Below are 12476 nucleotides of genomic sequence, written 5' to 3'. Positions count from 1 at the left end.
CCTTTGTAAAGGTCATAACCAATAAATTGTGGTCAGAGTCCACATCTGTCCCTGGAAATATCTTGCAAATCAAAACCTGGTTCCGGAATCTCTGTCTTACTATTATACAGGGTGTTACAAAAAGGTACGGCCAAACTTTCAGGAAACATTCCTCACACACAAAGAAAGAAAATATGTTATGTGGACATGTGTCCGGAAACGCTTACTTTCCATGTTAGAGCTCATTTTATTACTTCTCTTCAACTCACATTAATCATGGAATGGAAACACACAGCAACAGAACGTACCAGCGTGACTTCAAATACTTTGTTACAGGAAATGTTCAAAATGTCCTCCGTTAGCGAGGATACATGCATCCACTCTCCGTCGCATGGAATCCCTGATGCGCTGATGAACCCCTTGAGAATGGCGTATTGTATCACAGCCGTCCACAGTACGAGCACGAAGAGTCTCTACATTTGGTACCGGGGTTGCGTAGAAAAGAGCTTTCAAATCCCCCCATAAATGGAAGTCAAGAGGGTTGAGGTCAGGAGAGCGTGGAGGCCATGAAATTGGTCCGCCTCTACCAATCCATCGGTCACCGAATCTGTTGTTGAGAAGCGTACGAACACTTCGACTGAAATGTGCAGGAGCTCCATCGTGCATGAACCACATGTTGTGTCGTACTTGTAAAGGCACATGTTCTAGCAGCACAGGTAGAGTATCCCGTATGAAATCATGGTGGTGAATCGAGGAAGTACAGTACATACTGACGAAACTAAAATGAGCTCTAACATGGAAAGTAAGCGTTTTCGGACACATGTCCGCATATCTTTTCTTTATTTGTGTGTCAGGAATGTTTGCTGAAAGTTTTGCCGTACCTTTTTGTAACACCCTGTATAATCAATCGAAACTTTATGCTGTCTCCAGGTCTCTTCCATGTATGTGACCTTCCTTCACGATTCTTAAACCAAGTGTTAACTACGCTTAAATTTTCTCTGTGAAAAATTCTACTAGGCTGCTTCCTCTTTTATTCCTTTCGCGGAGTCCATTTTCACCAACTATTTTCATCTCTCTTTATTTTCCTATTATCGAATTCCAGCCCCCCAAGAGTATTAAATGATCGTTTCCTCTAATTATCTGAATAATTTCTTTTATCTCATCATACATTTCTTCAATCTCTTCATCATTTGCAGAGCTATTTAGCATATAAACTTTTACTATTGTGGTGGGTATGGGCTTCGTGTCTGTCTTGGCTACAATAATACGTTCACTATGCTGTTCATAGTAGCTTATACGCGTTGCTGTCTTTTTATTCGTTGTTAAACGTACTCCTGAATTACCCCTGCTTACCGACGTATAATAAAAACAGTCTAGACTACGTAATTAAAATTGATCCTAATATTTAACTCCGTAATTTTGTGTTATCATTCCTCTAAACTTTCTAAAATTTCCATACGCCTGACTAGGCAATGCATTTAACGTTTTTTTAAATTTTTTGAAACATCAGTTTATGAAAAGTCAGCGGTCATAAAATCTATTAAAAATATGTAAAAACAGTTTAGACTACTTATGGGCATTGTGACAGTCCAGTCAAAACGATCTGTCGATGAAGCATTTGCTACTTGGGACGTTATTTCAACAATTTACCTTGAAACTGAAAATAAAATGATGCGTCTCAACAGTAAGTTCCTAAAAATTTGTTGGCAACGTGCAGCCCACCTGATGACTGAACATCGCCGCAAAGTTATCAGAGGTCCTAGAACATCCTGCTCTGAGACCCCATTTGTCATCACGGGACATTCACTTTTCTGGTCACTGAAGAAACTATCAGTCGATGGATATTCTGTGAATCAGCGTAAAGTGTGTCGCAGAGAGTGTTTTTTATTGTGAGTTATTTCAAGATTTCTTCTCCTTCCTTGAACGTATGGAGCCTTGTTTGTCGAATTTTATCTTCATGCTCTCTGCAGGAGTGGTTTATAAGGGACTGAAGTAAGTTCGTGGACGCCACAATGAAAAGTGTTCTTTAGAGTATTCGGAGTAAGGTGTTAGTTAGATAATGAGCGCCATTTTTCGCGTGTCTGCCAGTTGCTATTTTTTAAGCATTTTCGTAATTATATTCGATTCAGCTTGGTGACGATTCGGGCACATTTTCAATTGACCTTTTACGCACATACACTTGATATCCTCTGTTGGTTCAATCTGATACAAATTGTAAACAAACTAAAATTTCTCAGTACGCTATCAAAAAAGCAGAGCCTCCCATTCATCTGAGATTACAACGTCCCACTTCACACACACGTGCACAGATATTTCCTGGTATTAGCATGGCGTGACTCATCGACGGTGTCAGTAACTAATCGTACTGTCAGAAGATGCTACAGTTATATTTTTAAATGATGTATTCAGTTTTCCATTCAAATGCCTCAGTTGACAAGTTTTGTAGCAGTCTGAAGACTCTGCAATGTTTCAAAGAGGCAAATGGATGCAGTTAGACATTAATGCAAGTAGAAAGCAACATCTTTTTTTGGGAGAAACGTAGAATCCAGCACCTACTCTACGAACGGAACGCCCGTATCAACCGCATGAGCACTATTTTGCCAAAAATATGTAAGCCATAAGCTACAATGACTACTGCTATGTGTATGTGATGGTACAAGCCAGCCGGCCGATGTGGTCGAGCGGTTCTAGGGGCTTCAGTCCGGAACCACGCTGCTGCTACGGTCGCAGGTTCGAATCCTTCCTCGGGCATGGATGTGTGTGATGTTCTTAGATTAGTTAGGTTTAAGTAGTTCTAAGTCTAGGGAACTGATAACCTCAGATGTTAAGTCACATAGTGCTTAGAGCCATTTGAACCATTTGGCACAAGCCAACCTCGGGGAAGATCAGTTTGGAATCAGTAGAAATGTTGGAACACATGAGGCAATACTGGCCATACGACTTACCTTAGAAGATAAATTAAGGAAAGGAAAACCTACATTTCTAGCATTGTAAACTTAGAGAAGTTTTTGACAATGTTGACTGGAATACTCTCTATCAAATTCTGAAGGTGGCACGGGTCAAATACAGGGAGCGAAAGGCTATTTACAATTTGTACAGAAACCAGATGGCGGTTATAAGAGTCAAGGGGCGTGAAAGGGAAGCAGTGGTTGGGAAGGGAGTAAGATAAGGTTGTAGCCTATCCCCGGTGTTATTCAATATGTACATTGAGCAAGCAGTAAAGGAAACAAAAGAAAAATTTGGAGTAGGAATTAAAATCCATGGAGAAGAAATAAAAACTTTGAGGTTTGCCGATGACGTAATTCTGTCAGATACAACAAAGGACCTGGAAGAGCAGTTGAACGGTATGGACAGTGTCCTGAAAGGAGGATATAAGATGAACATCAACAAAAGCAAAACGAGGAGAATGGAATGCAGTCGAATTAAATCAGGTGATGCTGAGGGAATTAGATTAGGAAATGAGACACTTAGAGTAGTAGATGAGTTTTGCTATTTGGGGAGCAAAATAACTGATAATGGTCGAAGTAGAGAGGACATAAAATGTAGGCTGGCAATGGCAAGGAAAGCATTTCTGAAGAAGAGAAATTTGTTAACATCTGTTATAGATTTAAGTTACAGGAAGTCGTTTCTGGAAGTATGTGTATGGACTGTAGCCATGTAAGGAAGTGAAACATGGACGATAAATAGTTTAGACAAGAAGGGGATAGAAGCTCTCGAAATGTGGTGCTACGGAAGAATGCTGAAGATTAGATGGCTAGATCACGTAACTAATGAGGAGGTACTGAATAGAAATGGGGAGAAGAGGAATTTGTGCCACAACTTGACTAGAAGAACGGGTTGGTTGGTAGGATACGTTCTGAGGCATCAAGGCATCATCAATTTAATATTGGAAGGAAGCGTGGAGGGTAAAAATCGTAGAGGGAGACCAAGGCATGAATACACTAATCTTCAGAAGGATGTAGGTTGCAGTAGTCATTAGGAGATGAAGCAGCTTGCACAGGATAAAGTAGCATGGACAGCTGCGTCAAACCAGTCTCTGGACTGAAGACCAAAACAACAACAACAACAAAAAAGTGATTGTTCCTTGTTTTTAATTTCTTCTTCTTTCAACGATTACAACTCCTGAACGAGTTTCATTTGTATAATCCTCGTGCAGTCATAAATTCTAACACACTTTGAACGTTTCTAGACATTTTACCAGTGCACTGAATTCTTTATGTGGCAGATTTTCCATCTTACGGTTATGTAGCAGGAACAGTAGCGTTCAAGACCGTAGGTGGTAAAACAGAGTTCCAATCAACAGCAAAGCGGCACTCGACTCCGTCAACGTCAGAAAGAAAGTGGTATTAAAGGCATAATTCTTGAAATATCTCGCAACTGAAGGCAGATAAACCATATTGTAAAGAGCTTATAATTTCCACATGAACACATGCACTGATCAGCCACAACATGATGACCACGACCTGCAATCGATATCAACTTGTCCACGCGATAGCAGCGTCACCTGGCGAGGAAAGACTGCTAGTCAGACACATGCAAGGTGCATGTAGTATCAGCGAGCGTGCTACCTGTGTGTAGTATGGAAAAGGTGCGCGATCTATCTGAGTTTGACCGAGAGCAGATTGTGATAGAGTAGTATGGAGACTTGGCACGAACATTTTGGGAACTGCACGACTTTTCGGGTGTTCGACAAGTACTGCGGTGATTATCTTCAACAAGTGGCGAAACTAAGGTGAAATCAATTCCACACGTCGTGGGGTTGGGCGGACGACCCTCATTACAGATGTCGGACGTCGTAGGCCGGTCAGTCTGGTAAAACTGGACAGGCGGCGAACTGTGGCGGAACTATCAGACTTTAAAGCTAGGCAGAGTACAAGTGTGTCTGAATGTACAGTGCACCAAACACTCCAAAAATGGGCCTCGGCAGCCGACGACCCATGAACGTGGCAATATTACCCCACGACATCGGCAACTACGACTGAAATGGACACGTGGCCATCGGCATTGGACGTTGGCGCAGTGCCAGAGCGTTGCACGGTCTGATGAATCCCGATACCTCCTTCATCATGCCGATTGGATGGCACGAATCCGTCGTCCTGCACTGTGGGACGGAGACAAGCAGGCGGCTGCTCCATTGTGCTCCAAGGAACATTCACGTGGTCATCCAATGGTCTAATAGAGCTCGTGCAAGGCACCATGACGGTCAAGGAGTATCGTACACTGGTTGCAGACCACATACACCCCTTCATGACGACCATGTTTCCCGACGTCAGTGGCATTTTTGAACAAGATAATGCGCCATGTCACAAGGCCTGGACTGTGATGGAGTGGTTCGAGGAACACAGTGGCGAGTGACAATTGCTGTGCTGGCCCCCCAACTCACCAGATATGAACCTGATAGAAAATATCTGATGTGACTCAACGTGGCGTCAGAGCTCGTCGCCCCCCTCCCCGGAATTTTCGGGAATAAGATGACTTGTGTGTGCAGATGTGGTGCCAACTCTCTTCAGCAACCTACCACGGTCTCACTGCTTCCATACCACGAGGCGTCGCCGCTGTTTTCCGTGCCAAAGGTGGACATACCGGCTACTAGGTAGGCGGTCGTCATGTCCTGGCTGATAAGTGTATATGTGTAAAATCTGAAACATAACGATATATTGTTATAACAAGAACTTCCATACTGTCACCAATAGGATACCGAAAGAGCCCCGAGAAGTAGTTATTTCAGGAAACTGGAACTGAAAGACTCCGTGGTAAAATCTGTTTCCTATTTAGAAAGAAGACAGATGCAGAGCTGTTCGTAATCATGAAGCTGCACATTTAACAAGGAGCAGAGGAGGTAAGTGTTCTATGGTTGAAATGGAACCACCTTCCCATTTCTATCCTTCCCATTACTATGTGCAGATCTTAGTGTCTACTTTCGTTTTTATGCAAATTATGTGCAGATCTTAATTAAGTATTTTACTATGTGCAGATATTAGTGTCTACTTTGTTTTATGCCAATTATTAATCAAATATTATTATGCATTCTCTAGTTGACAGGATTATCGATATTAGTTTTAGTGGTTAAATCATTAATCTTCCATTTCCAAAGATGTTAATATTTTTGTCAATTGTTTTGTTCTTTGGAGGAGATGGGTTTTTGAAGGAAGCTCTAACGCAGTGGTATGCACGTGGCTGGTGTGGATGGAACGGTTGGACAATGAAAATGTTATGTATTTTTCGTGAATAAACATCGATGACTCAATAATTCTGCAGTTTATTATTGCAGCATACACATACAGGAAGACCAGCTGCAGTAAGACCAAGGATTCTCTTTCCTAGCGGAGAAACCTACATCCAAAGCAATTTAGGTTAAGTATTCCTTAATCAGCAACAAAGAACCGTGTGCTTAATTCGGTAAGTGCCGATATTACTATTCGATGCAATCTATAACATCGATAGTAATTGGAATGATTCCCAAGGTAGCGGGAACATTTCAATATGATGGAGGAGCTGGGATTGCTCAAAACTGGTCTTTAATATGTTCGTATGTGTGGAGTTAATAGTGAATGTTGCCATGAACAAAATTCGAGCAAGGATTTGCGGATAAAAGAACGTGATAAGTGAAGGGCGATCAAATCATAATTTGCAGTAACTTTCTCTTCAATTCCTTTTGTAGTGTTTGCGAGTGACTATATTGTAGGCAGACTAATGTGTGAAATGCGTGTGACGAAGTTCGAGGTTAGGATTTGTTGTTGTGTATACTGTGCCTTGCTATAACAATCACCAGCAGCAATCGTCGGAAAGCTCGCCATTTTTGGGGTATGGACCAAGAGAGCAAGCGTCTGACTTACTAGCAAACTTAACAGAACTGTTAAAACAAAATAACAAGGATCTGCAACAAGGTTTACAAAAGGACATTACAGACCTGAAAGAGGATATTGATGGCGAATTTGAAGGCTAAAATCATACTATTGATAACCTGAATGAATCTGTTAGAACAATTAAGCAAGATATTCACGACACCAGTGAACGTGTAGCAGGCACTCTGTTAGAAATCAGTCAGCTACGCGAATCTACTGCCTTAGATTTTCAAACAGTTAATGACAGGCTGGAAAATGTAGAATCCCGTGTTAAGAATACTGAGGTTACCATTTGCAAAGAACTCGATAGACGCAATGTAGAGTTTAAGGTCATGAATCAATACAACGAGCAAGAAAGCGCTTTTATTGAGGAGAAACTAAAACAGAATGATAACCAAATGCAGGAACATTTTTCAAATGTTAATTATAAAATAAATGTTGTTTCAGACAATATTCAAACTTTCGAATCTAGTGGATTAGGAACCGGACGCAAGCAGAAAAAGTCAAGAAGTGAGGAAGGCATAATGTTGATTTTATTATCAACCACCATTTACCCAGTTTGTTCGATATGAGTATCGGAGACGTCAACGAGATGCTGTACAGCGCCAGCTTCGTATCTGGTGGCCAACACTAGAAATAATTTTTTCTAGTGTAAATCGGTTCCGCATTAACGCACTAGCATATCTGTGACATTTCGCTGCCATACGATAATTTCAGTCCACACTGGACCTCCGTGAGTAGCGGCACTTTAAGTTGATGCGTTTTTGTTCTGCATGTCGGTATTCCGGTTGGTGTGGGTTTATTTATCGACAGTCGTTTTTTTATTTGTAATTCACTGGTGCTATATGAGTTTACTTATTGTCATTTTGTCATTTAGAGTTACTGAATGGAGCTGAGGACGCTAGAAAATTCAGTGCGAAGTGCAGAAATCAGAACTTTTCCAACATATTCTTCTGTTTGAGTTCAATAGAGGGGTGACAGCAGCTGAGGCTGCCAGAAACATTTGCACCCCGTATGAGGATAATGTAATTGGACAGAGCACGGCAAGAAAGTTGTTCTCTCATTTGAAGGAAGATCGTTTAACATTAGTGACTCTACACGTTCAGGAAGACTTTCGGTGTTTGATGAGGATCGTTTAAACGCATTAATCCACAATGATCCACGTCAGTGTTCTCGAGAACTGGGAGATGTAATGAACTGTGACTATTCCACCATCGTGCGACATTTTCATGCACTGGGGAAGGTTCAAAAAGTGGGTTTATGGGTACCGCATGCTCTAAGCCAGACTCACAAAAATTATCGGGTGGCTATAGTCTATGTGCGTCTCTGCTCTTTCGTAATCAACAGGCTAGTGAACAACCCCGAACACTCCTATCCTGCTTTCCCTTTTATTGGTGACGAGGGATAGTGTCTTTCTGCTAACGTAAGAAAAAGAAAGGAATGGTTTAGCCTAGGCGAGGCAGTAATTTCCTTCACAAAGACATGCGTGCATCCATAAAAGATAATATTATGTACTGAATGTGGCGGAACAGTGAGTCTGTGGTGTACTACGAATTGCTTATCCAAGTTATAAACTCACTGTTGTGTCAACAACTCAGACGTCTTGCAGACACAATCCAAAGACAAAAACCAGGAAGACTGCGCAAAATGATGCTACTGCACGACTGACAAAAGAGACTATACAGGAGTTAGGCTGGTAAGTCATTCCTCACACACCGTGTTCACCAGCCCTTGCGCCGTGACATTCCCACCTTTTCCAGCTGTGTGTCGAACAACCTTGAAGAAACTTCCATGCCGGATGAAAATGCGCTCCGAACAAGGCTCGACGAGTTCTTCCCTTCAAAACCCCGTGATCTCTACAGCCGCGGAATCGAAGAGTTACCCCGGGCTTTACAGACTGTGTAAATATTGAAGGAGAATGTATTATTGATGACTAAAATCTCTGTTATGTCTATCTGTAGTGTTTATTTAACTGATGGGAAAACGCTACGAACTTATGCAGCAATCCAATACGGCCACCCGGTACTCCACGTTGAATGCTCAACCCAAGATTCCCTTCAAGAAACTTCAACACTATACACATAAGGAGAGCGCCGAACACTAAATGGACAAAATTAGTTCGGAAAGATTTAAAGCAAATATCAATCGCAGTGAAATTTATCACGGAGATAAACACAGAACTTCGAGCAGGCCAAAAATGGTTCAAATGGCTCTAAGCTTAACATCTGAGGTCATCAGTACCTTAGACTTAGAACTACTGAAACCTACGTAACCCAAGGACATCACACACATCCGTGCCCGAGGCAAGATTCGAACCTGCGGCCGTAGCAGCAGCGCGGTTCCGGACTGAAACGCCTAGAACCGCTCCTCCACAGCGGCCGTCTCGAGCAGGCCATTAGACATTAAGTTGTAAATGAGGCGTGAAACGGACAAAGGAAGAATACATGAGGGAGCGCTGCGATAAGGGAAGAGCTCGTCAAGTTGTGAGTGAGTCATGCAGTTCATAGTAGGGGTAAATTCATACAAAAAGGTAAAAAAATGTAGACTGGAAGTGAGAGAGTGGCGAGGCTAGCGGGTGTACGTACTGACGGTGCAGCGACGACAGCGCAGAGCAGTAGTGCGGCGAGGACGAGGAGCGCGGCGCGTGGTGCTGCCATGGCGGCGCTGCTACAGTGAGGGCCTCGGCTGCCAGACGGCGAGTGGGCAGCCGCGTCCAGTGGCGCCTCTGACGTAGACGGGGACGCGACGCACGCGCGGTCGCGAGGTCGCGAGCGCAGTGCTGCCGCTCCGGCCGGCGGCGACCTCGCCGGCAACTGTTTGTTACCAGAGCCCCGACCACATCTGCCATGTTACTATCGTCACCAACGATCGTACGAGCGACCGGCCTCACGACCTTGAACAGCAATTGCAAGAGAAGACACAGATCTACGATTGGCGTTCAATAAGTAATACAGCACTTTTGTTTCCAATGGAACGAAAAACCAGTCCGAGCTTTTTTCCCTATATTGTTATTTCATTCCCCTGCCCCATATGGGCATGGAAGGGCTGCCAGCGGCACAGTCTGCTGCTCTTCAGCTGAGTGGTACATCTAATAAAAGGATGACGATGATGATGGCATGTGACGAGAGCCTCCCGTCGGGTAGACCGCTCGCCTGGTGCAAGTATTTCGATTTCACGCCACTTCGGCGACTTGCGCGTCGAGGGGAATGAAATGATGATGATTAGGACAACACAACACCCAGTCCCTGAGCGGAGAAAATGTCCGACCCAGCCGGGAATCGAACCTGGGCCCTTAGGATTGACAGTCTGTCGCGCTGACCACTCAGCTACCAGGGGCGGAGAATAAAAGGATGAAGACCCATCATTTTCTTTGGGCCTTTGTCCCACTTCAACGCGGGGTCGGCCTTCTTACTATGGATTTGGCGATGTTAGTGTCCGAAGGTGCCTGGATGCCCTTCCTGTCGCCACCCTATACCCCCTCGGATGTACCCCACCTGTCTGCATCTGGCGGAAACCGTGAAAGAGTATGAACGTTTTTTCAAATGTCTGCGAGTCGTGTAACTGAGGTGGGACTTGGGGACTGGCCCAGTATTCACTTAATGGAATGTGGAAAACCGCCTAAGAACCACATCCAGGCTGGCCAGCACACCGGCCGTCGTCGTTAATCCTCCGGGCGTATTCGATCCGGGGTCGGCGCGCCTACCAGAGTCCAAGAAGCAGCGTGTTAACGCTCTTAGCTAAGCTGGCAGGTAATAAAAAGGATGAAAACTACACTACTGGCAATTAAAATTGCTACACCACGAAGATGACGTGCTACAGACACGAAATTTAACCGACAGGAAGAAAATGCTGTGATATGCAAATGATTAGCTTTTCAGAGCATTCACACAAGGTTGGCGCTGGTGGCGACACCTACAACGTGCTGACATGAGGAAAGTTTCCAACCGATTTCTCATACACAAACAGCAGTTGACCGGCGTTGCCTGGTGAAGCGTTGTTGTGATGCCTCGTGTAAGGAGGAGAAATGCGTACCATCACGTTTCCGACTTTGATAAAGGTCGGATTGTAGTCTATCGCGATTGTGGTTCTTCGTATCGCGATATTGCTGCTCGCGTTGGTCGAGATCCAATGACTGTTAGCAGAATATGGAATCGGTGGGTTCAGGAGGGTAATACGGAATGCCGTGCTGGATCCCAATGGCCTCGTATCACTAGCAGTCGAGATGACAGGCATCTTATCCGCATGGCTGTAACGGATTGTGCAGCCACGTCTCGATCCCTGAGTCAACAGATGGGGACGTTTGCAAGACAACAACTATCTGCACGAACAGTTCGACGACGTTTGCAGCAGCGTGGACTATCAGCACGGAGACCATGGCTGCGGTTACCCTTGACGCTACATCACAGACAGGAGCGCCTGTGATGGTGTACTCAACGACGAACCTGGGTGCACGAATGGCAAAACGTCATTTTTTCGGATGAATCCAGGTCTGTTTTGCAGCATCATGATGGTCGCATCCGTGTTTGGCGACATCGCGGTGAACGCAAATTGGAAGCGTGTATTCGTCATCGTCATACTGAAGGATCACCCGGCGTGATGGTGTGGGGTGCCATTGGTTCACGTCTCGGTCACCTCTTGTTCGCATTGACGCCACTTTGAACAGTGGACGTTACATTTCAGATGTGTTACGACCCGTGGTTCTACCCTTCATTCGATCCCTGCGAAACCCTACATTTCAGTAGGATAATGTACGACCGCATGTTGCAGGTCCTGTACGGGCCTTTCTGGATACAGAAAATGTTCGACTGCTGCCCTGGCGAGCACATTCTCCAGATCTCTCACCAATTGAAAACGTCTGGTCAATGGTGGGCGAGCAACTGGTTCGTCACAATACGCCAGTCACTACTCTTGATGAACTATGGCATGGTGTTGAAGCTGCATGGGCAGCTGTACCTGTACACGCCATCCAAGCTCTGACTCAATGCCGAGGCGTATCAAGGCCGTTATTACGGCCAGAGGTGGTTGTTCCGTGTACTGATTTCTCAGTATCTACGCACCCAAATTGCGTGAAAATGTAATCACATGTCAGTTCTAGTATAATATATTTGTCCAATGAATACCCATTTATCATCTGCATTTTTTTCTTGGTGTAGCAATTTTAATGGCCAGTAGTGTATACATATAAAGTATGAAGATGCCATCTTTATATGGTTAAGCCTAACCGGCCATTGACATTCTTTTGTGCGCATGCACACGTATTACCCGAACTCTTACGGGACTCGGTTAGATTGTCTGCCACGAGTAACGAGTATAATGAGCAGGGGCACTACGAATATAGTGTGTGGGCATTCAGCTGATACAGTGGGTCTCACGAGGAGCGTGCAAGGGATGAGTCCTTGCAGTCGCGCTATCCTCTGTGCCCTCGGCGGCAGGCTGCCTCGTTAGCTGAGCGTGTTCGGCCAGAGGGCTGCTTGACCTCTGTAATAAAAAAACTGAGTAAAGGAAACAACGATCAACTTGTCCGCACAGTCCAAACGCAACGAACTACATCGAAAAAAAAAGATGGAATGAGCGTCTGCCATGTAAGCAGCAGATCCCGGGTTCGAGTCCCAGTTGGGGCACACATTTTCAACTGTCCCCATTAATGTATAT

General features: G+C 44.4%; 1 protein-coding gene across 1 annotated transcript in view; it reads right to left on the bottom strand.

The window, feature by feature from the left end:
- LOC126175005 (uncharacterized) overlaps window positions 1–9565 on the bottom strand; it is a 54437-nt gene extending 44872 nt beyond the window's left edge. Inside the window, exon 1 of the mRNA XM_049921491.1 lies at window positions 9410–9565. Within this exon, the coding sequence (XP_049777448.1) occupies window positions 9410–9481 (72 nt within the window). The 5' untranslated portion in view covers window positions 9482–9565. The remainder of the gene's footprint in view (window positions 1–9409) is intronic.
- Window positions 9566–12476: the final 2911 nt, after the last annotated feature.

This window comes from Schistocerca cancellata, chromosome 3 (genome assembly GCF_023864275.1).
Source record: "Schistocerca cancellata isolate TAMUIC-IGC-003103 chromosome 3, iqSchCanc2.1, whole genome shotgun sequence".
Taxonomy (NCBI): Eukaryota; Metazoa; Arthropoda; class Insecta; order Orthoptera; family Acrididae; genus Schistocerca; species Schistocerca cancellata.
Note: the sequence above shows the minus strand (reverse complement) of the source record. Positions and strands in the feature narration are given on the sequence as shown.